At 50.3% G+C, this 28,000-nt stretch overlaps 1 protein-coding gene across 8 annotated transcripts; it reads left to right on the top strand.

The window, feature by feature from the left end:
• Position 1: 1 nt before the first annotated feature.
• myo6a (myosin VIa) lies at positions 2-26,417 on the top strand. Of its 8 annotated transcripts, XM_061754277.1 has the most exons (36): positions 9-197; positions 2,243-2,366; positions 3,386-3,455; positions 3,620-3,693; positions 5,691-5,820; positions 5,892-5,997; positions 6,065-6,120; positions 6,200-6,297; positions 6,588-6,752; positions 6,878-6,958; positions 9,145-9,325; positions 10,073-10,217; positions 10,289-10,446; positions 10,515-10,606; positions 11,565-11,637; positions 11,721-11,848; positions 11,931-12,026; positions 12,119-12,280; positions 12,976-13,014; positions 13,086-13,179; positions 13,938-14,068; positions 15,060-15,137; positions 15,224-15,353; positions 16,012-16,102; positions 16,366-16,516; positions 16,622-16,830; positions 16,997-17,075; positions 17,995-18,155; positions 18,288-18,326; positions 18,508-18,543; positions 18,622-18,660; positions 19,079-19,185; positions 19,262-19,393; positions 19,568-19,600; positions 22,772-22,990; positions 24,758-26,417. In XM_061754277.1, the coding sequence occupies exons 2-36, from the start codon at positions 2,250-2,252 to the stop codon at positions 24,955-24,957; spliced, it is 3,900 nt and encodes a 1,299-aa protein (XP_061610261.1). In that variant the 5' UTR covers positions 9-197; positions 2,243-2,249; the 3' UTR covers positions 24,958-26,417. The 8 variants fall into 8 exon arrangements, 7 of the variants coding, with proteins under 7 accessions (XP_061610263.1, XP_061610267.1, XP_061610265.1 ...); XM_061754279.1 differs by lacking the exon at positions 18,622-18,660 and having other exon boundaries at positions 8-197; XM_061754278.1 differs by lacking the exon at positions 19,568-19,600 and having other exon boundaries at positions 10-197.
• The last annotated feature ends 1,583 nt before the right edge of the window (positions 26,418-28,000 follow it).

Consider the following 28,000-nt stretch of genomic DNA (forward strand, 5'->3'; position numbering starts at 1 on the left):
GTCTGTTCCCGGTCCGTGACGTCACTCGGCCACTTTCCCAGGCTCTGCGAGGCGAAGGAAGAGGGCGGCCGCACACTTCGCGACGGCCACCACCACACGGAGGCCACACAGCGGCTCGGTTCGCTCACCTGCACTTCCGGCCCAGCTGCTCCAGGAGGATCCGGTTCGGACTCGACCCGGTCAGCCGGCCACGCAAGGTGAGACGACAACGAGACACCGGCGGAGCGAGCGACCGTGTTAGCTAACGACGACGGTCGGCGCACACCGCCGCTCTTGCCAGCGACCTCGCACACTATTCACGCGTTTTTCTTGCTCTAGTTCTAACAGTGTTGCCATTATGGCTCACGTTGGATTGTCTTCTTCATCACAAAGCCAACATTGTTTGCTACATACCAGACCGCCTTCAAAAGCACGCGGAGTTACGCTCAACGGCTTGTTTGAAGCGTTTTAAAACCGATACCTAACCATTTGGGGCGTACATTTGGACCAATATGTGTCCTGTGCGACATTCGGCAACAGCGGAATGAGGGGAGCAGCTCGGCCTTCTTCGGGAAAGAGCGTCAAACTTGTGGACTCCAGCGCGCTGCCATTGCCGCCGCCGCCGCCGCCGTCAAAGTGGAGCTTTGAGCTCAGACCACAGCTCGGTCTCAAGCGAGCCCGTTTTCATTCGAAACGGAGAACGTGGACGCCGAATTCCACACGGGAAGGTTCGTCATCGGAATATGTGTTGTAACGTTGTGTTGGCTTTGTGTGTGTGGCTCCAAACAAAGTTTACTGCAAACTTTGTGGGTTTTTTAACGCGAGTCGGCTCGCGAGAGTTGAAAAGCGCGTGCGTGAGACATCCAGTCTTTCTTTTTACAGGTGGTGGGTGCGCGCGCACACGCCAAAAAACGAAAATGATAGATGACAAAAATGACACATGATCGTCGTGTTAAAAAAACCAAAAGTCCAAGTGCTGATCCAACGACGAGGAAGTAAAAGTAAGAAGCCGTCCCAAAAAGTATGGAGAGCTGAAAAATGAGTGTAGTACCAAAGTATTTGTACTTGGTTACTTTCCACTTGTGGTGACTTGATGAAGGCAAGAAGTCACGTGACTGGACGAAAACGTCTCGTGATTGGCGAGGGCCAAGTTGCCAAGCGGCGGCCTATCCCGCAAATGATTGACGTTTATGACAGACACGATTGCAGATCTGCTTTTTTTTTCTTCGTCCTGTTCGGCTGTTAGGTCAAGCAGAATGGAAGATCTGTTTCCATTTAATGCCGGAACAGCTTTACTGTGTCACAGTGGAGTTTTTAAGTTTCCGCTGTGGTTTTTTAGTGTTATAATTGAAGTTTCTTGAGAATCAAAGTCGAACAGACCAAAGTTTCTAGAGGGGAGAGAGAAACGAAGACAAAAGACAAAGCACTAATTGTAAACAGGATGAGAAAAGTCTCACAGTTCTGTCATTTCATTATCTACAACCATGAAACATTAAAAGTGATTGTTGCATGGGGCTGTAGCGCTGCACCCTGGGAGGGAAGGACAGGACAAGCTAGGACAGGACAAGGACCGGGGAAGAAGCACGCAGGACAAGGGTTGGGAACCCTGCCGATTGCAGATCTGCTAATGTTTAACTCTCTTTACGGGCCGCGCGGATGACTCGCCGGCGGGGGGGCGACGCACCGACAACACGGGCAAACTTTGCATCCAATGAAAAGCGTCGGAGTTTGAAAAGGAAACGACAGCAGGATGTAAAGATAAGAAACATGAGCAGAGCCCAAAGGTCGTGTGCCACTCCACAAGATGGCCGATGTTGCACAAACAACTTCCGCTTGAACAGATGGAGGGGGAGGGGCGTACGTCAGTGATGTCATCCATAAATGATGCCATCTGTCGATGATGTCACCGAGCAGGTCAGCGGTGTCCGAAGTTGCAAGTGGATGACATCATTGTGTAGATGAGTTACATAACATGCGTCGGTAGTTGCGCGGCCACCGCGGCGATGGCACGGCCCGCCAATCAATACCCGTCTGATTGGTTTGGCTTGAAGGTCACGTGACGGTGTTCCAATCAGGGACAAGGGCCGAATGTCATTTACAATGTCGAGGATCTAAAAAACGTCAGCCGTTCCTCCGTTCCGGCCGCTCCGCGTAGCTCTGTAATGCAGCGGCGGCGGAACAACTTGGAGGAGCTAGGAACGTTGCCGTGAACGGACGTGAGATGCTCCCCGGGAATGCTGACGGTGTTGTTGTCGTTTCCCAGAATCGACATGGAGGACGGCAAACCGGTGTGGGCACCGCACCCCGCCGACGGCTTCCAGCTGGGAACCATCGTGGATATCGGCGCCGACAGCCTCACCATCCAGCCTCTCAAGCGGGACGGCAAGGTCCGATTTCAGATGAAGCGTCAAGTTCCGACCCCTCGCCCCAGCCCACTTTATGTATTCAAGGAACAGGTCAAAGGTCATATCAACGAAGCCATGAATGACCTTGAAGACCGTAACTGCGGAAAGACCAATTATTATCGGCCGGGCTGATTATCGGTGCCGATATTCCGATTTTTTTTCACAAATCTGACTTCTAATTAAAAAATCAATTTAAAACTGGGTCAACTTATGTATTGATTTAAATATTGAGATGCTGTTGACCTTGGGAACTCCCTGCACTTTTGTTTGAATTTAAAGCAGTCGTGAGTGAAAGATTAAGATTTGAATTATAGAAAAATGTATCTACTGTATAAAATATTAGGGAGCTATTTATTTGTTGAAGTTTTCGTTGAACTTTATGAGAGCGGCTGTCATGTTGTTGAGTTTTCTGCTGCTGCTGCTGCTGCTCGCTCGTCTCTTCTTCAAGAGCGTGCTCGAGCTTTCAAAGCTTTTGTTCCGCGGCATGACGATATCCGTCCGGGTTGCAGCGAAAGGGACCGAGGCTTGCCGCGAATCGCCCCAACGTGCTAATACTTGACCCCCGCCCCCACAAAGAGGGGTTTGTAATTGTGTACAGGTGCCACAAGATGGCCGAAAATAACTTAAAACAGAGGATCATCAAGCGTCATTGCCATACATCGAGTGCATACGCAATCATGAACCCACATTAGATCAAGAAATAGTCCGTTGTTAAATGATCCAACACAACCAAACGCATGAGGCTCATCAATGGTATTGCCGGTTCATTTGGTCCAAGTTGTCTTGGGGAGGAACAGGTGCAGGTGGCTGCCCTCTCCCGATGCGTCCTTGCTTGCTTAATTTGACACGTCACACCTGGAATGAGGCCGAGCGAGAGAAAAGAATTTTGGACCTGGGTGGGTGGGGCTGCTTAATGTTGTCCTCACTTGCCCTCTGGCCACGCCCACCAAGAAGCCTGAGCAGACCGCACTAATGGGTTTTATTGTTTTCTTTTTGTGCAGACGTTTGTGGCTGCCGTCAGTCAAGTGTTTCCTGCTGAGGATGACGTTACCAAACACGTAGAGGACAACTGTGAGTTCTCCTCTCTGATGACTCGAGCAAGTTTGAATACTGTGGTGAACTGTTGAAGACGACGGCGTCTGAATGTTTTGGTGAACTGATGATGACTGCGTTTCAATGTCGGCGTTTGAATGTCGTGGTGAATTGACGAAGATGACGGACATGTCCTTGTACAGGTTCTTTGATGTACCTCAATGAAGCCACGCTGCTCAACAACGTGCGTGTCAGATACAGCAAAGACAAAATCTATGTGAGTTCTCTTCCTGTTCACTGTTACTGCTAATGATTTATTGTGTGTAAATATGTACAGAAAAAGCAACACTCACCCATTCTTTATGCCATCCAAATTACTAGTCCAGTTGGCTCCATACAACCAACTAATCCACTATTGACTTAAATACACTCACATTTTACGTTTTAGTTGAATTGGAACCAGTAGAGGTAAAGTACAAAATACACCAAAATGGACTTTGCCACAGTACTCAAATTGTTTGCAATGAGTTGTTACAATCTGAGGGAACAGGTGTGTTGGAAACATGGAAGACAAGAAGAGATGTGTTCCCTTTTTTAATAGGACTATCATCAACTGAAAACACGGAGCTCCCTTATTCTTTGTCTAAAAAAAAAAAAAAAAAAAAGAGCAATACAAAAAGAAATGTTGATTTTTTCCATACATGCAAATTAGTTGCCTTTCGGTGAAATTCGCCGTTTTGAACTCAAAATAGGCCATTTACGTGAATCTTATAGATACGATGAGATTTTCTGTCGCCAGAGGCTGTTTCGTACTCCTTGAACGCTGGCGGCTAGCGGTAACTGTACTTTTACTCAATTACAATGATCTAAATGTCGCTCGCTGCATTTATTGATCACTTATTGATTATTGATCACTTATTGATTATACACCACGCAGTAAATTGCAAATTGTATTTTTTTGTGCTATTTACTCAGTACTTGAGTAATTATTTGGCAGTGTACCTTTTACTCTTCTTCAAGTCTTTTTTTGGAGGACTACTTTTGACTTTGACTTGAGTCAGATTATTGTCAAGTAACAGTACTTTTACTTGAGTACAACGTTTGGCTCCTCCCCCCACCTCTGGAGCGGACATCCTCTATTGCTACTCTTACGTTGAAGCAACATTTTTGCTCATCAGATCAGCCCGTGTCGTATTTGTTGCGCTGGTTTTTTGTATTTTCGCGTTGAGGTGCTGCGGGTCGCGGCCGAACAGCGAAGCGCACGTAACGTCGGCGACAAGCGCTGATCCGCTAGTACATCTAATTAGTTTACGGATGTTTATGGTAAATGTATGAAGCGACAGAGCGATGTTAGGGATTATGTCAGAACACAGAGTGAAGTAACTTCAAATTCAGAAACGGGCCAATAAAAATGTAAAAATACTGCGCCGAATATTTTCCTGGAGGATGCATTTGGGAAGAGCCTTTGGAGTTGGTAATCGTGAAAAATGAAGTGAAACACACAATGATTGTGGTCAATTCTTTTCCAGAATGAGAGTGCGTAACGAGGAGGATGCTATTCATGTGGCACAGCTTCAAGTGGGCATCAGGTGGGGATGGGGATGGGCCTGGCTCAAATTGGAGGCCAAAACATAAAAGCGAAGGAATGAGGCAAATTCCATTGTAATCTTCAATTTGTACATCCATATGTACTTGAGCGGTGTAAATAAATGTTTTGTTGTTCTGCGTGAAGGAAATCTGTTGATTTTGCCTTATTGTACTCTTCAGAGTCTTCCAGATTTCTGAATGTATCCATCCATCCATCCATTTTCTGCGCCGCTTCTCCTCACTAGGGTCGCAGGCGCGCCGTCCTCATCGGGCAGGAGGCGGGGTACGCCCCGAACCGGTTGCCGGCCAATCGCAGGGCACATACAAACAAACAAGCATTCGCACTCACATTCACACCTACGGGCAATTTAGAGTTGTCAATCAACGTGCATGTTTTTGGGATGCGGGAGGAAAGCCACGCAGGCACGGACGGGGAGAACATGCCAACTCCACACAGGCGGGGCCGGGGATTGAACCCGGGTCCCCAGAACTGTGAGACTGACGCGCTAACCAGTCGTCCACCGTGCCGGGGGATCCCCCCAGATGTGATGATTTTTTTTGGGGGGGGGGGGGGGGTGTCACTTTTTCATGCCTTTGGTGTTTGCATGTCTGTATTTTGTGTGTTTCATTTGTGTTGTTGTTTGCATGTTGTCGTTGTGGTTTACGGGTCGTCGGGTCTGCGCTCAGACGTTCGTGGCCAACATCCTGATCGCCGTCAACCCGTACTACGACATCCCGAAGCTGTACTCTCCACAGACCATCGAGCAGTACCGCGGACGCTCGCTGGGGACGCTCCCGCCGCACGTCTACGCCATCGGTGAGACGCGCCTCTTGCGACCCGGCCGCCGGGAGACAATCGCGACTGACGTTTGTGTGCTCGATATGCAGCTGACAAGGCCTACAGGGACATGAGGGTTCTGAAGATGAGTCAGTCCATCGTCGTCTCAGGGGAGTCCGGCGCCGGAAAGACGGAAAACACCAAGTTTGTGCTCAGGTGAGGCTGAAGGCGCGTTGCCGTGGAAACCTCCCGTCAACGACGACCGTTCTCGTTCCGGCGACAGGTACCTTACGTCGTCGTACGGGACGGGCCAGGACATCGACGAGAGGATCGTGGAGGGTACGCCGGAGCGCTCTTAAGTCAGCCTTTCTTCTCCGTGACGTTCTGACTTTTTTTCTTTTGTTTTCGCCCCGAGCAGCAAACCCGTTGTTGGAGGCCTTTGGGAACGCCAAAACTGTGCGCAACAACAACAGCAGTCGCTTTGGCAAGTTTGTGGAAATACACTTCAATGAAAAGGTATTATGCAAGCTACGCAACGTCACACAGCGTGTTATTGTCGGAATGTTTTCGCTATCACGGTGAACCTCCTTCGGAAAATCTGCCGCGTAAAAAAAGAGACCATAGAAAAGGGAAAGCAGCAGTAACTGCGTTTGCAATCATTCACAGTGGACATTTGAGGGAAGGCTCTCGGAGGTCCGCAAGTCGAAGTGGCCGATCCAAACGGACTCCACATTTGGACAGGCTGTCATCTTGCCAAATCTTGTCACCTTACTACTTTGAAACCTTTTGTGTGCGCGTGCGTTCAGAACACGGTGGTGGGGGGCTTCGTGTCGCACTACCTCCTGGAGAAATCTCGCATCTGCCGCCAGAGCGCCGAGGAGAGGAACTACCACATCTTCTACCGCCTGTGTGCCGGCGCGCCGGACGACATTCGACTCAAGTTTCACCTCAGCTCGCCGGACATGTTCAGGGTACGAGGATCGTTACCGTGACCTCCCAACGACCCACTGTGAAGCCGTCACGGGCGGTCTGCACAACAGGGGGCGGCACTTCAAGGGGAACGTTGCAGATGTGTGTGTGTGTGTGTGTGTTTCAGTACCTGAACAGAGGATGCACTCGCTTCTTTGCGTCCAAGGAGACGGACAAGCAGATCCTGGAGAACCGCAAGAGTTCAGAGGTAGCGTCCATCTTGTCACGTTCTCGTCTCGTGCGCTCGCCGGCCTGGGAGGCGAGATGGAAGGTTTTACCTTAACTGATGAGTTGACTTTGCTCAATAGACTCGTACAGCGGACTTAATTTAAGGGACTCGTGGAGGGGAGGTCGTCCGTTAAAGTTGTCTGTTAACTTGAAGCACTTTTTTTGTGGCTTAAAAACACCCAGTACGGTAAAAAAAAAAAAACAAAGTTTGAAAGGAGCCCTGACCTTCCCTTAAAACATTTTTGCGGTGGTGTAGTAGTGGCGTGAAAGTATCGCCATCGCTGGCGCTCGGGACGGGTGATAATGGCGTGTAGCTGTTGTTGCGGTGGCGAGGCGGCGTCGGTTTCATGAGCCGCGAGGTTAGCGCACTTCCTTTTCTCACCGCCGTTACGATCGGATGCCATAGAGAAGGAAGGACTGACAAAAAACTGCATGCGTGCTGTATACCAAAGTCGGTACATGTTTTACGAGCGAAACACGGCGAGTGTGAGAGTGAACGGCGGCGACACAACCTGGAAATACGGGTGCCAGCCTGCTTGTCGACTGCGGCCGGTTCTGGAACGGACGGACTTTGGCCGCCGCGAGGAGCATTTTGAGTTCCGACCGGACCGGTCCGTTAAATGTGAAGTCCCTTGCTTCCGGGTCCATTCAATCGAGCTGCCGCTGTATATCAAATTCATTTTTCTCATTAACCTGTGCAGCCTCCTAAAAACACATTTCTTATCTGGTTTTAGTAAATAAAAATGGCAGTGTATTGTACAAAATCAGAAGCATCTTTATTTGCCAAGTATGTCCAAAAAACACACGGAATTTGTCTCCGGTAGTCAGAGCCGCTCTCGTACGACAGCAGACGGTCAATTGACACAGAACCCTTTGGAGACAGAAAGACATTGAGGAAAAAAGGGTTGCTAGTTATCTGGTAATGCCGGTACATTCTTCTTATTATTTTTTGACAATTGTGCAAAAAGATGCAGAGTCCTCTCGCGCTAAGAGCGGTTCGAATGACTCATATTGCAATAGTCCGGCGCAAAGGGCGCCGGGACTTCAAGCAAGCAGTACGATAGTCTGGGACAATGTCGATTGTGCAAATGTTGCAGAGGCTCCTCAGTCAGTGTGCAAATGGAGCAGATGCTACGCTGGCATCAGTGGCCAGTATATGCAAATAGTGCAGCGTGGCGAGACGACCGCAGCGAGTGCACGAGTAGCGTATCATTGGCCCCGCAGAAATGGGACAATGAACTCAAGTCCAAAAAAAAAATTGCCAGCATGTTGCAATGGAATTGGAGGTCGGGTGTTTAAGAAGTGGGCGGCAAGAGGGAAGAAGCTGTTGGAATGTCTGCTAGTTCTAGTTTGCATTGATCGGTAGCGCCGACCCGAGAGAAGGAGCCGGAAGAGCCCAGAGGATTTGGCACGCTCTTGTCTTAGTTCTGGCAGCGTGGAAGTCCTCAAGGACGGGTAGGGGGGTACCGTGTAATACATAATAAAGGACAGTGTCAAGAAATGCACTTATTTTACAAAGTCAAATCGAGCTTGTTTATATAGCCCTTAATCCCAAAAGAGTCTCAAAGGGCTTCACAGGCCCACAGTTTGCAATGATTGACGACTTCCCATAAAACCTCAAAATCCCATTTGAGGAAAAAAGAGAAATTAAGACAAAAGTCAGTCACACGCTGGCACACTGTGTGCCCTTAAGGGGCGTGGCCAGCGAGTGACATCAGGAGCTTGAGGTAGTCTGGTTGGCTGTTTTCACCACATTCCCCCCCCCCGTGTGAGTGAGTGTCTGCTCCTTGTGAGTGGTGTCATTTTGGGCTTTGAGCTGTTTGTCCCATTCAGTAAATGGCTGAAAGCGCATCGTCAACTGTGGTACCTGAATTGCTCCATTTTTTTGGTATTTATTTATTTTTCCACCTCGCCTGAGCGGCGCTCTATCTGAAACTCGTGACACAAAGCAAAAAAACCGGCGGAGCCGTAGTTGGCATTTTGTGCGGACGAGTAGTAGATGCGGTGAGCCTTTGAAGTGTGTTGTGAGACAAGTGAAGAATGTTACCATGGCAATAGCGTCGGCTTGTAGACCTTCCTTCTGTCATCTCTCAAGTGTGCCCGGTGAAAAGCCCGTACTGTACGTTCAGCACACAAACATTACATGCGCGTGTGTTGGTACCGCAGCACGTGAAGGCGGGCCCGCTGAAGGACCCCCTGCTGGACGACCACTGCGACTTCCAGCGCATGCTGGTGGCCATGAAGAAGATCGGCCTGGGCGACGTGGAGAAGTTGGAATTGTTCCGCGTGGTGGCCGGCGTGCTGCACTTGGGCAACGTCGACTTCGAGGAGGCGGGAAGCACCTCAGGTCAGGGGGCGAGCGACACTGCTCGGCATGAGCACATTTGCTACTCTGCAAACAATTTCTATCCTCCTGTTAGTTAGCTGTACTCAAAGACACCGCCAGCGGGCAGAATACCGCGAGAGCCTCGAGAAGCGGCTGACGTTGACCCGTAGCGACGTCGTCGTCGTCGTCGTGAAGGGCGAGGGTCGCCGACACGGACCACAGGAGTGTTCCTCAAATAGCTCACCAGTGATAGGACATTGTGATTTCTGAGGAATGTTGTAGAAGTGAGCGTTTGGAAATTCAAACACTGTATAGGAATGGGACTATTGCTGCTGTTCCGTTGTTTTCTCGTCCGTTTTGTGTTGATATTTATTGAGTTCCTACCCTATTAAATCGTTGTTGACTATTATTGGGAGGAATTATTCACGGGACTTTGCATAAATGACTTGATTTGATTTTTATAATAAATTGGAAGAAGGCCTTTGCATTCCTCACTACACCAAGAAGTAGCTCTTAGTTGCAAAACGATTGGTGACCCCCCCTGGCGTAGGGAATCCTCCCCATGGCGCCCCTTACTGGCCATTACTGGCTGGTGGCCCATAGGGGGCCTCAAGGGACTGCTGATCGCGGTCCCTATCGGACAGCCACGCAACCGGACACTGCAGTGACACATCCGTACGAGCAGGCTCAGTTCTTTTGGCGGTGGCGGTCCTTCTCGGCTGCTTCCGAGGGGGTCTGGAACTCTGTCTCCTTGTGTGTCTCTCGCAGGCGGCTGCAGCATCAAGAAGCAGTCCGGCCAAATGCTGGAACACTGCGCTGAGCTGCTGGGCCTGGACCAGCTGGACCTGCAAGGAAGCCTCACCTCCAGGGTCATGATCACCACAGCAGGGGGCGCCAAAGGAACCGCCATCAAGTAGGCCGCCTCCATCCCACGAGTGTGCGCGCGTTATTTACTCTGTCGTGATTATTTGGCTTGTCGGTCAGGGTTCCCCTGAAAGTGGAGCAGGCCAACCACGCTCGCGACGCTTTGGCCAAGGCGGTGTACAGCCGACTGTTCGACCACGTGGTCACCAGGGTCAACCGGTGCTTCCCCTTCCAGTCGTCCGCCAACTTCATCGGCGTGTTGGACATCGCCGGATTCGGTGCGTAAACGCGCTGCCGCTGGTGCGGCACCTTGCCGCTGACGTATTGCACTTCCCGTTCTGTGCAGAGTACTTTGAACACAACAGCTTTGAACAGTTCTGCATCAACTACTGCAACGAGAAGCTGCAGCAGTTCTTCAACGAGCGCATTCTTAAAGAGGTCAGTCAGACTGTTGTCATCGCCGACAACAACGAGACGCACCCTAACCTTTTGTTGTGCCACGCAAAGACATACGGTGGGTACGGAAAGTGCGTATTCAGACCCCCTTCAATTTTTCCCTCTTTGTTATATTGCAGCCATTTGCTAAAATCATTTAAGTTCATTTTTCCCCCTCAATGTACACACAGCACCCCATATTGACAGGAAAAAAACGGAATTGTTGACATTTTTGCCTGTTTATTACAAAAGAAAAAGAGAAATATCACGCAGCCACAAGTATTCAGACTCGTATATTGAACTCCGGTGCTGTCCATTTCTTCTGATCATCCTTGAGATGTTCTCCACCTTCATTGGAGTCCAGCTGTGTTCGATTATACTCGTAGGACTTGATGAGGAAAGCCACACCCCCCTGTCTAGAGGAGACCTTACCGCTCAAGTTCCCGCAAAGGTTCCTGCGGTGCGAAAGCCCCTATTAAGTAGGACTGCCGATATTGTCTGCTAAACACAGTAGGTGCTTCTGTCTCATTGTTAGGCCCGTTTCCCTTGGAGTGTAAATCGATCGTCAATTAATTAATGTCATTAATGAACTGATAGATTGACAGCAGAATGTCTGTGAAAGAGTCATTCTCGATGTAATACTTTAACACAGTCTCGTGACCTGAAGGTCCACAACATCAATGGAGTTTATAGTCAATGGTAAATGGCGTGCGCTTCTGCGAGGCGCTGCCAGGCCCGCTGGAAGCAATTTGTGTTCCCCAAGGACACTTCCACAGTGGATAATCAGAGCCTGGATTCGAACCCTCGACCCTTTGGTCACGTTGACGCTAAAGCTAAGCTAAGCACCTTCCTGATCTTCTCACATGAGTTGGCCTTTTTTAATATGTCAGCACCTGTCATGTGACTGAAACGCTTCTATAGATGTTTCCTCAGGGTAACAAAATCCAGTCTTCACCCGCAGGAACAAGAACTGTACCAGAGGGAGGGCCTGGGGGTCAACGAGGTGCACTACGTGGACAACCAGGACTGCATCGGTAGGAAAACCATGTCACCCGGACTCTCGACTTGAGACTCCAGACCTGGACTGTGCTTTGAGATGTGCGCCTCTGCTTTGCAGACCTGGTGGAGGCCAAGATGCTGGGAATCTTGGACATCCTGGACGAGGAAAACCGGCTCCCGCAGCCCAGCGACCAGCACTTCACCGACACGGTCCACAACAAACACAAGAACCACTTCCGCTTGACTGTAAGTCAGACAGTTTTTTTGCCAGCTTCTTTTTTACCCTCCTCAAAAACAACGGCATTTGATTTGGGTGTGCGTGTGTCAGATACCGAGGAAGTCCAAGCTGGCGGTCCACAGAAACGTGAGGGACGACGAAGGATTCATCGTCCGACACTTTGCAGGAGCCGTCTGCTACGAGACCGTGCGTCCTGCGGCCGACGTGAAAATCCTTCAGCGTGCTCGAGAAAGCAAGATGTCCGCCCGTGAATGACTCGTTGCCTTGTCGGTCCTCAGAACAAGTTTGTGGAGAAGAACAACGATGCTCTGCACACGTCGCTGGAGTGTCTGCTGAGCGAGTCCAGCGACCGATTCATCCGAGAACTCTTTGACAATGCCAACGATGCCAAGCAGAGAGCTGGAAAACTGGGATTCATCAGCGTGGGAAACAAGTTTAAGGTTACGCGCTTCAACTCCTCCCCTTGTGGCAGAGTCGTAGCGGACTCGAAATGGTAAAAAAAAGTAGGAGCTGAGCCGAAAGGCAAAGCTCTCGATCAAAAGAACAAGATGGCGGGTACAGGCGGCCGAAATGAGTTTCTTCCGCAGGGGTGTCCCGGGCTCAAAGTCGAGCCGCTGCTCCTCGGCATCGAGAGGAGCCGGATGCGGCGGCTCGGGCATCTGGTCAGGATGCCCCTGCGCGCCTCCCCGGTGAACCGTTTGGGGCACATCCCGCCAGAGGGACGTGCCCAGGACACGCCGGAGTAATTACGTACGTCTCCCGGCCGGCCTGGGAACACCTCGCCACCCGGAAGTGTTGGACGAAGTGGCAGGGAAAGGTTTACGGCACCGACAGGCGTCGAACCAACCGGGTTCCCCTTCTGCCTCGGGATTCCGGTTGAAGTTAGCCACTTTAAAGTCAAAAGAAGAAAAAAAAGTGTCAGCCAAAATGTGCCAGCATACTCTTTCTGGTTCACTCGATTCTTTTTGGAATAATCCAATTGGATTTTTCATTTGTTGGACCATTATTTCAGAATAGTACGATTCAGTTGCGATCGGATAGCCGTTCGTCGCTTGACACGAACGGCCGATCGGGATTTAGAGCGCTTGTGTTGAGCATTGTTCCTGCCACTAAAGTTGTGTGTTTATTTATGCAGACTCAACTGAACATTCTCCTGGACAAGTTGCGCAGTACGGTTAGTGCGACCTACGAGCTGTAACCCTCGCCCGGATCTCGGCGTGACCTTGTGTTGTTGTTCCGGCTCAGGGTTCCAGTTTCATCCGCTGCATCAAACCCAACTTGAAGATGGTCAGTCACCAGTTTGAGGGAGCACAGATCCTCTCCCAGCTGCAGTGCTCCGGTCAGTCGGCGCCATCGGGCGGCCACACCCGGCACGAACCGTTCAAGAGCACGGAAGCATCTGACTAGCTTCGTGCGAACACATGAGCTAATGCAGTGATTCTCAACTGTTCCACTTACCTAAAAAGAAGAGTTTGTGTGATAGATATTGTACGAGATTGTCGGCACCGATCTGTTTCGGACCTTCAAATCGGAACACAAATGGCCCGATTGTCAAGGTTTTCGATACGCGAAGCATCGACAGGCCGAGGTTTTGCTTGGACTTGCGAGCTCAAACTTGAGTTACGAGCGCTGTCCGGCGGCAGGCTGCTGTTGAGACAGAGAGAGCATTTAAAGGCATAGCACACAAATGTACTGCGCAGTTAACATCTTTACATGTTTTATAGTCTACTGCTTGTTGTTTTCTTCGTTAAAAACAAAAAGAAAATTGTAGTCCTTTTGGGGGACTGGAACGGATTAATTGCATTTCCATTAAGTTTAATGTTTTGGGATCAGAGAATGGTCACTGGAGGAATTGAACTGGCATCTCAAGGCACCACTCTGCCTTGTTTGTCACCGCACGGAAAACTACCAAATTGAAATGATTCCAAAAAATGGCAAATGGCGACAACTCGAGAGCCGTTGGAACATTTCCGGTGTATGCAAGAGCGTAGAAAGACTAGAACAAAACTCACAAGCACGTTTTCGTATTCATCTGCGATAAAAAGGCCCAGCGTTCCAGAGGAGTTGTGAACTTGTCGACTAATCCTTGCGGAGCAGGTATGGTGTCCGTGCTGGACCTGATGCAGGGCGGCTTCCCCTCCAGGGCTCCTTTCCACGAACTCTACAACATGTACAAGCAATACATGCCCCGCAAGCTGGCGCGCCTCGACCCGCGCCTCTTCTGCAAGGTCAGTCCGCACCGCCCCGAACGAGTTCAGACCACGTTTGGCGGCACCTTCAGACAGTTGTTGCTGTTTCACTTTCGGGCCAGCGCGTGTCACCGCAGCCGCACGCTTCAGGACCAGACTCGGAGGCTATTGTCACACTTCAGCTCAATTCCCAATGTTTTGCCCAATGTGACTTTTTTTTATTTGTTTGTGTTCACAGTACTTTAACACTCACTGACACACGTACATTGAGCCGCATGAAATGAATTGATATTTGTTCATTTGTACCATGTGTTGCTCACGGGGAGGGGCTAACGGTAAGTCAGGAGCCATTTTGGAACGTTCCCTTGCGGTGACGCCGTTTGAAACGCCACGCTCGTTCTGACACGTTCACTTGGAAGTGTGAAAGGACGAAGCCCCCCCCCCCCCCCCCCCCCCCCCCCCCCCCCCTCAGAATTTGAGCCCATGCGAGCTTTTTGGTGTTTTGAACTGAAACTTGTCAGCCGGTCGGAGAAGGCCTTCCCTGAGTAGCAGACCAAACAAAACTGTCGAGGAGATATGTTGACAAATCCTCAAGTTGGACTGTTTGCTTCGAATTTGAAGACATTTTCGACCAGATTTTCTGTAGGTGATATCACACAAAAACATTCCCCGAAAAGGTCTTTCTCCCCCCGACACAGAGAGCTCAATTTCTTCGGAACCCGTCATTTAATTTTCAAAATTCTTCCCGAATTGTACTTGACAGTTGTCGTGATTGAGGAGTCTGGAATGAAGGATTGCAAACGCAGTCAATCATTCACTCGTTCCCGACTCCCGCATCACGACAAAGGGAATTGCAGTGGGCATTTGGCACAACTATGGAGGTCCACGAGTCGGAGTGGCCGATCTCAGAATTTTCATAGACTTCCATTTTTGGGAGATCTTGCCATGTTGCCAAACTCTAGTCCAGTCTGCTGGTTGTGGTGGTGAGGTTGTTCTTGTTTCGTGATGTGTGTGTGTGTGTGTGTCACAGGCCTTGTTCAAAGCTTTGGGACTGGACGAGAAGGACTACAAGTTCGGATTGACTCGAGTGTTCTTCCGACCCGGCAAGGTTGGCGCCGCACGTGCTGACGACAAGTAACTCCTCCTTGACTTTTTCTCATTGGCTCGCTTGCGTTTCCTCTGCCTCCGTTTTAGTTTGCCGAGTTTGACCAGATCATGAAGTCTGACCCAGATCACCTGGCAGAACTGGTGCGGCGCGTCAACACCTGGATCATCCACAGCCGCTGGAAGAAGGTCCAGTGGTGCGCGCTGTCCGTCATCAAGCGTAAGTGCGTGCGTGCTTCACGTTGCCGTAGCAACAAATGGAGTTCGACGGCGACACTTTAGACCTACGCCATCGTTCCTGGTCCTCTGCCGCATCGACCTCGTCGTTCTCCTCTTCGGCCTCCTCAGTCACGTCCTCTTCCTCGGCCTCCTTGACCTTGTCCGCCTCCTCCTCCTCCTCGGCATCCTTGTCTTCCTCGGCCCCCTCGCCCGGACGCACCTCTCCGTCGTCCTCGGCCTTCTCCTCCTCTTTGGCTTCCTCGGCTTTCCCAACCTCCTCTTCCTTGTCCTCCGCATCATCACCCTCCTCTGCTTCCTTGGCCTCCTCATTCTCCGCCTAACTTCCATGTCCTCCCCCCCATTTGGGCTTCCACTCTTCCTTAGCCTCCTCGACAGTCTCGTCCTTGTCCCCTCCTCCTCATCCCTCGGGTCCCCGGTGCCCTCCTCAAGCCTACTTGTCCTCGGTTCCCTCCTCTTCATCTGGAGTATTGATGTGAAGTCGAAACGTGCGACGATAACGACATGGAGAGGACTCTCGGTTCGTCTCCGGTGTCCGAGTGTCGCCCCGGCCTGCTCGTCCTCCTAAACGTGTGGCTGAGGAAGCGAGAAGTGTGCTGTTGACTTGTGTTGTTGTTGTTGTTGTTGTTGTTTGTGTGCAGTGAAGAACAAGATGTTGTACCGGCGCGGCGCGTGCCTGGTCATGCAGAAGACGGTGCGCATGTGGCTCTCCAAGAAGAAGCACAAACCTCGGTGGGTGGCTCCCCGCGATTCTTCATCCTCATCCTCACGTCCACGTCTTGTTCTTCGTCCTCATCCGGTCTGCCCGAGATGTTCAATCTTCATCCTTGGCAACTTTCTTCAAGCGTTCCGCCCCTTTTCCATGTATTATCTATATCGTCTCCTTCATCGGCCGCCCCGCACGTGCGGAAACCTGGAGCTGCGTGTGTGCGACTCCAACAACAGTGCGCACACGTGCGTGTAATCGGCCCCTAACGTGTGTTTGCTTGCTTCAGGATTGACGGGCTGGTGAAGGTGCGCCACCTGAAGAAGAGGATGGCGCTCTTCAACGAGGTGGTGGCGGGACTCAAGGAGGGCAAAGAGGAGATGAGCGCCCAAGTGGAGCAGCTGGACGCCGACATCCACTCCCTCATGCTCAAAATCAAAGTGGGTTGCCAACATCAAGGCGGGGCGCAAAATGGAGGCGGGTCGGCGGACTCGGCTGTGGCGCTGCGATGTCGAGATTGTTGTTTTCCACCTCCTCGTTGTCAGGGAACGGTGATGCGGCGCGCGGACATCGAGCACGACCACCGCGCTCTGGTGGTGCGCTCGGAGCAGCTGCTGAGCGCGCTGCAGAACAAGAAGAAGGAGGAGGAAGAGCGTGAGCATCTGCGCCGCATCCAGGAGGAGATGGAGAGGGAGAGGAAGAGGAGGGAGGAGGAAGAGCACCGGCGGCGGGAGGAGGAAGACGAGAGACGGCAGTAAGTTTGAAGACTGCGACCTTCTCGTTTGGATGGGATGCTGATGGGAGAAGAGCTCACCAACCGCCCAAAACCACTTAGATACCCATGCTCGCTTTTGAAAACTCCAACGTGGACCTTGAGCAGAAGTTAAAAAAAAAACAAACAAAAAAACTGTTCCTCCCAGGAAAGCTGAGATGGAGATGAAGAGGAAGCAGGAAGAGGAGGAGAGGAAGAGGAGGGAGGAGGAGGAGAAGAGGCTGCAGGTGTGTCTTGAAATACCGCCCATTAAGCCTATACAAAGCGCAGCTGTTCTAGTAGCCTTTTCCTGGCTTTTTTTTTTTTTAGACAAAGTAATCCCTTGCTATATCGCGGTTCACTTATCGTTTTTATTGATGAGTATAGTGCAGCTACTCACCTGCGCATCTCTGATACCGTTAGCTTTATTGGCTACACGATTTGAATACGTCGTCATTTGGGATCTTATTGTTAGCCAAAAAAGAACCCTGACCTGAAAGGTTTATGACATAAATTCACAAAGACCAACCCTAGCCCGACGAATAGCGAATGCACACGCTCATAACAATGCCAAAGGAGCAAATGTAGCTAAAGTGCAAAGTTGAGCTTGGATTTTCTACAACCACAGCGTTAGAGTTAAAAACATCACCGTAATGATTTCTGGGTTCCCATAATGCTTTTTGTTGACTACGTTGGTAGGACCATTAGTGTGAGCAACAGTGCCAATGTTTAAGGCAGGAAATCGTCTATTTACTTACATTTTCAGCTGAGTGAACCCTCCCAAGGAATTAATAAAGTCCTATCTATCTGTCTATCACACCATGTCCAGATGGGCTGTTGTTCATGTCACTCAAGCAGAGCACATCTGCCTTTAATAGGCATTTGCTTAGAGTGTCGAGTGTGAGGATGGTGATCTCAAGTGGGCAAATTAAATACCTGCACCTCTCCAAACATATTTGCATGGAAATGCATGTATACAACTTATAATTGGTTACTACTGCGCAGATTTCATTTATTGCAGGGCTTTCTGGAACGTGACCGCAATAAACGAGGGCTGACGGTGGCTAGCGCAGGAAGTTAACAAAGAAATGTTGACGTCAAATGTTTCATTCAAAGTCATGGGTTCATGTTGTGTGCGTGCGTGCGTGCGTGCGTGCGTGCGTGTAGCTGGAAATCTCGCAGCAGCTTGAGGCGGAACGCGAGGAGGAACTCTCCCGTCAGGCGGTTCTGGAGCAGGAGCGGCGAGACCGAGAGTTGGCGCTGAGGATCGTGCAGAGCGAAGCGGAACTCATCGCGGACGAATCGCAGAGTGACGCCGCCCTCCGCAGGTAAACGCACCCCAGTGTCAGAACGCACTACGTTAGCTCATTGCTAACATATCATGCAAAATGCATAGACGGGCTCACAGCGATTAGCTTGGCCGTTGTGTTTTTAATGTCTCGTTGTTCTCCTCCCGGCAGCACCGAGTCGTCGCTTCCTTCGTCTCCCGAGCGAGCAGTGTAAGACCTTTGAACTTTGGCCTTCACATTGTGACTCTTGCAACCCTCTAACATCTGACCTCTGACCCTTGCATGCTGTAACCTCGGAGTCTGACAGGATGTATCTCCTGATTGGACCTCAGGGTGACGCGCTCATGTCAGTTGTGTTTATGTGACCGATTTTGTGATTTTGTGTTTTTAGCGGTTCCGCTGGTCCCAAAGTCTCAACTTTGAGCATGTAGGTAGCACAAAAAAAAAACATGGCTGTGTTGCAAATCTTTTGTTTGATGATGATGATGATGATGAAACGTTGTAGGGAGGATATGGCGAAGGAAATGAGCGAGCTTCTGGCGAGGTGCGTGCAAACGTCTCCGACTTGCCGCCGATTGGCCGCTCTCGTCTGATTGGTCGGTGGTGGTCTCGCTCACTGATTGGTCGGCCGGTGATTTTCAAATCCGCTCTAACCCCTGCTGCTTGTTGATTATTTCGTCATCAATTGAGCGTCGCCCACACGCCGAATGCTTTTATTTTGAAATCCACTTAATTGCATAAGGTAATGGCGAAGGTTGCCGAAACGGGAAGTATGTCGAGTTACGTCCTGGTGTGCGGCGACTCTGGTGGTGTCCTGCCGTCTTGCGGTGGCTCCGCCCATCTACTTCCTCTTCCTGATCAGCAGCTTTGACTCCAGACTAAACGTGTGTGTGTGCTGACGTTTTTGTTTTCCGCTGACTTCCTGGGTCCTGTTGTGTGTTTCCTGTCGTCGTCGTCATCAGAGGTCCTCAGGTTCAGGCCAGCAAAGCGGCCGGCGGCGCCAACAGCAAATATCAACTCAGCAAGTGGAAGTACGCCGAGCTCAGGGATGCCATCAACACTTCCTGCGGTGAGAGGGACCGACCCGACCGTGCCCGCGAGCTTGTTGACGTGCGCGCGTGTTGACGTACGCGTGTGTTCCGTAGACATCGAGCTGCTGGCGGCGTGCCGAGAGGAGTTCCACCGCCGGCTAAAGGTTTACCACGCGTGGAAGTCCAAGAACAAAAAGCGTAATGCCGACACGGACCTGCGGGCGCCCAAATCGCTGAGCGACTACGGTATATTGGCGACGTGTTTGTGAGTGAGAGACTTTGTGTGTGTGTGTGTTTTGACGCTCACACACAACCACCATTGAGGGTCCAAGTTGACATCATTGCGTGCGCCCGCATTTCATCACTTCCTGTCCTTGTGCGTGCGCGTGTGTGTGTGCGTAACGCAATGTTTCCTTTCAGGTGTTGCGGCACCTGTGACAAAAGGCCGTACGTGTAAGTGTGTTTTAACACGTATCACTACTAACCCTGCCCACGATGGTGTTTTCTCCCACTTTGCTGTTTGGAATTCATTTTTATATTTTTTCCATGATGGCTTCTCTTAGGGAAGGGGGTGGGGGGGGGGGGGGTTTCCATGGCAACCTGTTTTTGCTGACACCCGCGCGCATGTGATCGCAAGCCTCGTCGGGCCGATGTCCACCCGTTGCAGTTTGTCTTGTGCACGAGCGCATCGTCGTCCCCATTGAAGTACTTGAAAGTGCGACACTTGCGTCCAAGTGTTGTCACACCAAACAACTTGGTGGACGTTAGTCGCCTTGAAGATATGACTTGAGTGATCGTCTTCCAAGTATCTGGCATTTGCTGTACTTAAGTATCAATCTCTCTTTTTCTTTTTCCTAATAATAAATGTACTTAAAGGTCCCATGCCATCATTTTTTTTCCGGATTTCTCATTAATATCTGATATGTAAATGAGATTTCCTCTGATTGGATTGCTATTAATCTTAATCTAAATATGGAAAACAGCTTTGCACTGATTGGTCCTCGGCGATATCACTGCGTCTTGTGGCGGTCGAGCGTTCATCGTGGCGTGGCGTTTGGATCGGGGATGTCCCGATCCAATTTTTTCGCCCACCACTGAAAATCAAATCCGAGATCCTGCCGTAAAATGAGCGCGGTATGCACGCATTCCCCGTTTTTGATTTGCTGCTGCTCATCTCCTTAAAATAAGCAAAGCCGTGGCTTTCTTCTCCAACAATGACAAATACATACAGCGGCAGGATTAAGTCATTAACACGTCACTAAATATACTTCCAAAGGTGCTTTGACCTGAATTTTTCACCAGATGTTGGGAACAACCCAAGTAATCCATACATACAAATAAGATGAGAAATTAAGTTGTGTGAAATGAGACAGGGAAAAGGTATTGAACACATGAAGAAAAGGGCGTGGAAAGCACCCGAAAATCTATCAATCGTCAAACAGCAACGTGAGCGCCTTGTCGCTGCAAATGAAGATCAGCAGTAATTCTACATGACTCGTGCACTCACTGGGGTAGTCTTGCCATGCTGCACTATTTGCATAGCTGTTGTTGACCACTACCTGGCCACTCGTGTGTCTGAGTAGCATCTGCAACATTTGCACAATCGACATCGTCCCGCATTATCGCACTACTCGTCACTTTAAACTGCACACATTTCCTGAAGTCTCTGCGCCCATTGCACGACGGTCATGACACCGGACTATTATTATGTTCTATTCGTCATTTCAAACTGCTCTAATTGTTAGAGGACTGCATCTTTTTGTCACACCAAAAACAAAAACAAAAAATAATAATAATAATTACCGGTGTTACCGCCTTACTGGTAATCTTTTATGTCTAAAAAGTATTCTGTTGTCATACTAGAGCCAAAACATACTGCCGAGGAAACTCCAAAACAAATAAAGCTGCTTGAATGGCCCAGCCAATCACCTGACTTGAATCCAATTGGAAAATCTATGCAAAGAACTGAAACTCCATCCATCCATCCATCCATCCATCCATTTTCTGAGCCGCTTCTCCTCACAAGGGTCGCGGGAGTGCCGGAGCCTATCCCAGCTATCATCGGGCAGAAGGCGGGGTACGCCCTGAACTGGTCGCCAGCCAATCGCAGGGCACATCAAAACAAACAACAGTTCACACTCACATTCACACCTACGGGCAATTTAGAGTCTTCAATTAACCTAGCATGCATGTTTTTGGGATGTGGGAGACACCGGAGTGCCCGGAGAAAACCCACACATTTGACTGCTTGTGAGGAGGAATTGGCCGAAATCACACCACAGCAATGCCTGCGACTAGTTTCTCCATACAAGAGGCATCTTGAAGCTGTCATTGCAATCAAAGGCTTTTTTGTACAAAATGCTGAATAGCAGTTGGCGTGTTCAATACTTTTTCCCTGTGTCATTTCACATGATTACACACAACTTAATTTCTGAGCGTATTTGTGTGTATGGATGACTTGGGTTGTTCCCCACGTCAATAGCACCTTTGGAAATATATTTAGTGAGAAAAATGGTGACGTGTTAAATACTTATTGCAGCTGCTGTAATTGCCGAGTTGCGGTTCGCTCAGCGGGGAGAGCCTCCCGACTTCCTTCCCGACATCAGCGCTTCCACATTTGGGCATCGGTCGCACCGGGGTCTGGACTTTTCAATTTATGACCAAATTCTGAAGAAATTCCAAAAGGTTCACCTCCTTTTTCCTCCCACTACGTGTTAGGCATAAAAATTCGATTTTGATGGAATGGGACCTTGAAGTATTGGAAGTAGAAGTTTGTTTTTCAATAGTTTGTCGAATTTTGATCACTTAGATTTTTGGAATTTTAGGGGTGTAAAGGTAAACATTGTACTCTGAAAACATTAAAAGTGAAAGTTGCCAAGTACAGACGCGCCATAATCCCACTGAAGTACAGCACCACACACACACACAACACTTCACGTTTCTCAATTTTATGATGACCCCCACTTGAACTTCTCCTCCTCCCCCTTTTTCTTCTTTGCTCTCCTGACCTGACTGACTAACATTCCGCCATTCCAAGCGTGCACTTTCCATGCTTCGAGTGTTGATGACTGTTCCAAATGGCTAACCGTCCTGCCGCTTCCCCTCGAATGTCGTGTAGGGAAGTGTGCCGCTTGCTTCCGTCTTCCGTGCGTTCCGGCATCTTCACCGCCCGGCGCTCAAATCAATAGTTTGATTGGCACGCCGCTCGGATGGAACGGCGATGAAGTGGCGAGAGAGAGAATTGTTTAATGCAGTCACGGCGGCTGCGTTGGGAATCCGTCTCCGGTCGACTCTGCCACGAGTGGAAAAAATTGGCCGGTCGTTGAGGCCCCGGAAAGGTTCTTAAGTGTCTTACGATGGCGCCAAATCAATACTTTTGGCCCCAATTGCAAAAAACGGTGACTAGGCATGCCTGCAGGCAGCTCGGAAAACACCCGCCGGCGACTCGTAGACCTCCGTGGGGGTCTCGTCGAACCCGGAAGCGCCAATCCAGCGTGCGAGCGGTGCCTGTCGACTGGCGAGCGGGGAACCGGCGACCGATTCCCGACGGGGCGCGCGCGTGCACCGTTGAACCCCGAATGGCCGCCGCCCGCTCACCCCGCTCCCCCGTGTGCCCCCCCGCAGCCCATCAGAACCCGGCCCCCCCCGCGCCGGCCCGCCGGTACGAGGCGTCCCCGAACCGGCAGCAGCGCTTCTTCCGCATCCCGTTCGTCCGGCCGGCGGACCAGTACAAGGAACCGCAGGGCAAGAAGAAGGGCTGGTGGTACGCCCACTTCGACGGGCCCTGGATCGCCCGGCAGATGGAGCTGCACCCAGACAAGCACCCCATCGTCCTCGTGGCCGGTGGGTGAGCGCCAAAAGCCGACCGGGGAGACGCTCGTGCCGCTAAAGGCGCAAGCGGTCTGCCGTAAGGAGAACAACGGCATCTTACTAGTGAAGCAAATCACTTGACTCGTACTACTAATAACATGCCGTTGTCAACTTGGACACTGTTTCGCCTCACAAGTCACATGTAGTTCTACTAGTTTGTCAAATTTATCTTACAAGCAAGACAATTCACAACACTAGTAGAAAGAGGCTTGTTAGTGGTTTTCTTCCACTACTAGTGCCACTTTGGACCTACTCGTGTGCAATTAAGCCTTAAACGTAAACCGCTGTACTAGTAACACTCCTAGACCCGGCTCGCTCGAACTCGCTCATGAATGTACGCGCGGCACCCCATATTGACATAAGAAAACAGAATTGTTCAAATAGAAAAACTGAAATATCACACAGCCAAAGTATTGCGACCCTTTGCTCGGTATTTACCAACCTCGCAATTCCAATGAAGTGTGTGTTAAACACAGAAGACGACGATTTGCAAATCATGTTCGACCTATATTGAATTGAATCCTCGACAAAGAGCAGATATCTAATGTTCAAACTGATTGTTTTGAGCAAATAATCATCAACTTAGAATTTCATGGCCGCAACACGTTGAGGAATGCTCCTCAAACGTCAAACGCTCCGACCTTTCTGCCATCTCCCGACTGCGTCTCCGGAGCTCAGCCGCAGCGATCTTTGGCTTCTTCTTGACCTCTCCCCCAATTGCTCGGTTTGGCCGGACGGTTCTGGTCGTCCCGAACGTCTTCCATTTCAGGATTATGGAGGCCGCTGTGCTCTTAGGAAGGGTTAGGAAGTGCAGCAGAAAGTTTTTCGTAACCTTGGCTAGATCTGTACCTTGCCACAATTCTGTGTCTGAGCTCTTCAGGCAGTTCCTTTGACCTCGTGATTCTCATTTGCTCTGACACTGTGAGGTCTTCTCTAGACAGGGGCGTGGCTTTCCCAATCAAGCCCAATCAGTACCATCAGACACTGCTGGACTCCAATGAAGGCGGAGAACATCTCAAGGACGATCAGAAGAAACGGACAGCATCCGAGTGTCACAGCAAAGGGTCTGAATACTTATGGCTGTGTGATATTTCAGTTTTTCTTTCAAGAATGTCAAGAATGATCAATATGGGGTGCCGTGTGTACATTAATGAGGAAAAAAATAAACTGCAATATAACAATGAATGACAAATTGAAGGGGGTCTGAATACTTTCCGTACCCACCGTATGTTGCTCTGATTTCATTGCCTCACCAATGACGATCCGGTCTCGGTGCAGCCGACTTCCGTATTCGGTAAAAACGCTGGTGGAAACGCTTCGTCCCTGCCGGGTGAATGGCTAAGCAACTTGAAATCTCAGTTTTTGCTTTTTAATAGGAGACGTCATCACGGAGACATCAAAGATGACAATATTCCACGGTTAGGCTCAATTTGTGTCAATTGGTGATATACGCTGATTGAACTTTTGTCTGTGAACACCAGCCATTAAAAAAAAAAAAAGTTCGGCTTCAAAATCCGCCTCATCGAAGTTAGCGTGGCATACGCAGGACGTCCGCGATCCCGATTTCCGGACCGTTTGGAGTATCGATAAGGAATCAAAAGGGATCGATTGTTCCCCATTTCGATGACAATGAAAGGCGTTGGAAAGAAAATCCCCTGCCTCGACCTTCATCTGGATGTAAAGGCAAACGTTTGCACGGTCCAATGGCAAATAAAGGCGTCGTGTTTTTCTTGCCGGCAGGCAAAGACGACATGGAGATGTGCGAGCTGAGTCTGGACGAGACGGGCCTGTCCCGCAAGAGGGGCGCCGAGATCCTGCCCCGGCAGTTCGAGGAGATCTGGGAGCGCTGCGGCGGGGTCCGCTACCTGCGCAGCGCCATCCAGAACCGGCAGGCGCGGCCCACCTACGCCACCGCCGTGCTGCAGGCCGCGTTGGAGTGAGCGCGCGCCGCCCGCACGCCGGCAGGGAATCAACAAATTCTTCTTTTTTCTTGTCCTCTTGTTGTTTTGCTGCTTTTTGCCGGGTTTCATGTCGAGGCCTTAAGTCTGTCGGGACTCTTTCGTGGCCCCCTAACGAGCGTTCCCGCTGAGCGTCGGGAATCTCGCCCCCTACTTGTTTATGTGCTAGGAAGCATCAGTTGAAACCGTTTAACATCATGATTTCCTTTCATGCGTGTGATTAATGAAGGCCGGAGGCCTAACGTGGACGCTAATGAATTGCATTTAATGATCGCGCCTGCAAATGTGAATTAACGACCGATAATGACGACGACGACGACGACGTTTTCTCTCAAGTTTGTGGCCTCTGCGCAACGACGGCTACATCTCAATCGATTAGAATCGGGTCAAAAGCTTCATTTAGTTGAGTTCAACTCAAAAAGTGAAAGTCAGACGGAGACCCAGTGAAATATATCATGATTGATTGATTTTGTTTTGTTTTGAAATATATCATTTTTGATCATTATAGCACGGCGAACAACCGGCGAACGCATCTGCCCCACAGTTCCGAGGACGTGGGTTCAATTCTGGCCTCGCCTGTGTGGCATTTGCATGTTCTCCCCCGGGCCTGCGCGGGTTATGCCGCTTTTCTCCCACCTCCCAAAACATGCACGCAGACGCTGTCGATGCGAATGCTTGCTTGTTTCTATGCGGCCTGCGACCAGAAACTTTTGAGATGGGCGCCGGCACGCCCGCGACCCCAGTGAGGAGAAACTCTACGCCAAAGGATGGATGGAGAGTTTACAGCAAACAAAAAGCCCAAATTCCCCATCTCGAGACACTGGAATATTAGGAAACAAACAAACAAACAAACAATCCATTTTCACAGGAATTTGTCCCCTGAAAAGTGTTTTCATGAATGCTGAAATAAATGAACTTTTCGAGCAAATTCTTCTTCATTGAGATGTAGCCGTTTGCATTTGCCACATTAGCCGGCCCGCGCTTGAGCAACGGTAGCGGCGAGCTGCATTAGCATCAGGTTTTAGCAGGGAGCTAACGAGCGGCGAGCTGCCACCCGCTCGCGTTCGCTGCGGAATGCCGGCGTTTAGCCGACATGAGACCCAGCGCCGACGTCGTGGATTGAGCGACCAATCAAACTCCGATGATTCCGTCAGGTGACCTCGTAAGCCATCTTTGAACTGGAAGCCAGTTACCTCGCGCCGTCTTTTTTCTGCCATTTTGATCGAACGGCGACGTCGGCAATAAAACCTACGAGAAGGTTGAGCCGCGCTCGGCCCTTCGCGATGTCGCCGGTTCGACGTGCGGGAAGCGGGTCGACCCTTCGGCGTTACCTCCCTTCGTCCTGGACCGCACAAAATGGCACAGCGGCCGAAAATATCGTTTCATCTTGACTGATGTCACGTCTCTCCTCAGCAGTTAATAAATGCACTCGTGTCACCTGACTCAAGACGTTGAAAGTGTCTTTGCGGCGGTGAGTCTTGGAACATGCCGAGCAGGCTTGAAGTGTGTTTTTCTTTTCAGGGTCGTTTTCATATCAATAATGGTAAAGACACGGCCCACTGAACATTCATTTGACTCCGTAGGTGTGAATGCTGCACCCTGTGAGGGAAGGACAGGACAGGACAGGACAGGACAGGACAAGGGTCCTGAACCCGGCTGTACAACTCAAGCGCGGCGGGGTTGACTATGTAAATTCTAAGTCGATCGGACGAAGGTATGAGCGACTCGCGTATTCCAGTAAGTGAGTGGCCCCGCAGCCGGTGAAAGAGTCCCGGGGGTGTGCGCCTGCGGACACGTGCAACTCAATTTGACATGCGCAAAGACTGACACAAGTGTCCTGTAATTGCTGTGCCTGGGATCGGGCCCAGGGGTCCACCCGAGAGCAGCCCCCCCCTCCCAGGAGAGCCAGACCAGAAAAAAGGATGCCAAACTGTCTTTCGTGCATTTGTTGCGGAAAATGAGTTTGATGATTTGCAATGTGTTTTGTGAATATGCTCATGACATTTGGGGATCGATCAGATTTTGCTCCAATTGCTTAATTTGCCTTTTCCGTGAAAACGAGCGCAAATGCATCTTAGTGTTTCTGTTGTTGCTCCTTTTACAAACGGGCCTACGTTGTTACTCTTGAACGGCCGTTACACCAGAGGGATGTGCGAGCTGAATGACCGGGACGAGGCTACCGTTTTGCATTCACACAATAGCAGACAGCAAAATAAATGCTGTTCTTTCTGAGATACGGATGAATATGCTTGAATTTGGGAGTCGGAACGTTTGTGTGTCTTTACTGTTAGTGCGATTGCATCGAGACGAGATTGTAAAGGCTTCAATGAGATTTGCCGCACGTGAATTGTGCAACTCGCGCCATTTTTAGGAAGCGGTTTGTCTTGAGCGTTACACGCCAATTTGCTCTGTCTATTAGGATTGCCATTACGATCAACGCCTCCAATTGGAAATCAGTAACTTTTTGACAATAGTGGACTTTTGCCCAGAGAAAACCGCGGCAGCATCAAAACATTGCTAAATTAGATCGCCCCACAAATGTCTTTGCCATGAATGAGCAACTTCTCGCAAACGTGCCTCACAATGAGTCTGACGATGGCGTTTAGCGACGACTCGACGTCCCGAACGAGTGCGGCTGCTCCTCGCGCCGCGTGCTCGGAAACCTTCGGAATGGGTCTTGGGATGAGTGTGGGAACTTTGCCGTGTCAGCAGTTAAGCAGCAAGACAAGAAGACAAAAAGCTGTTTTGACACATTTGTCTTTCCTGTCTTAATTGGGTCGACTGCCTCGCAGTTCTGATGACCGGGGTTCAAATCCCGGCCCCGCCTGGTCGGAGTTTGCATGTTCTCCCCCCGTGCCTGCGTGGCTTTTCTCCGGGCACTCCGGTTTCCTCCCACATCCCAAAAACACGCGGGGTCGGTTGGTTGAAGACTCGAAATTGCCCGCAGGCGTGAATGTGAGTGCCAATGCTTGTTTGTTTCTATGTGCCCTGCGATTGGCCGGCGACCGGTTCAGGGTACACCCCT

The sequence above is a fragment of the Phyllopteryx taeniolatus genome, chromosome 18 (assembly GCF_024500385.1).
Source record: "Phyllopteryx taeniolatus isolate TA_2022b chromosome 18, UOR_Ptae_1.2, whole genome shotgun sequence".
Taxonomy (NCBI): Eukaryota; Metazoa; Chordata; class Actinopteri; order Syngnathiformes; family Syngnathidae; genus Phyllopteryx; species Phyllopteryx taeniolatus.

Bases quoted from the DNA above. Each gene is read 5' to 3' on its own strand.
- myo6a (XM_061754277.1), top strand. From the start codon at position 2,250: ATGGAGGACGGCAAACCGGTGTGGGCACCGCACCCCGCCGACGGCTTC. The intron at 6,298-6,587 runs GTATTATGCAAG...GCGTGCGTTCAG, and splicing joins AAATACACTTCAATGAAAAG to AACACGGTGGTGGGGGGCTT. The intron at 16,831-16,996 runs GTAAGTTTGAAG...TGTTCCTCCCAG, and splicing joins GAGGAAGACGAGAGACGGCA to GAAAGCTGAGATGGAGATGA.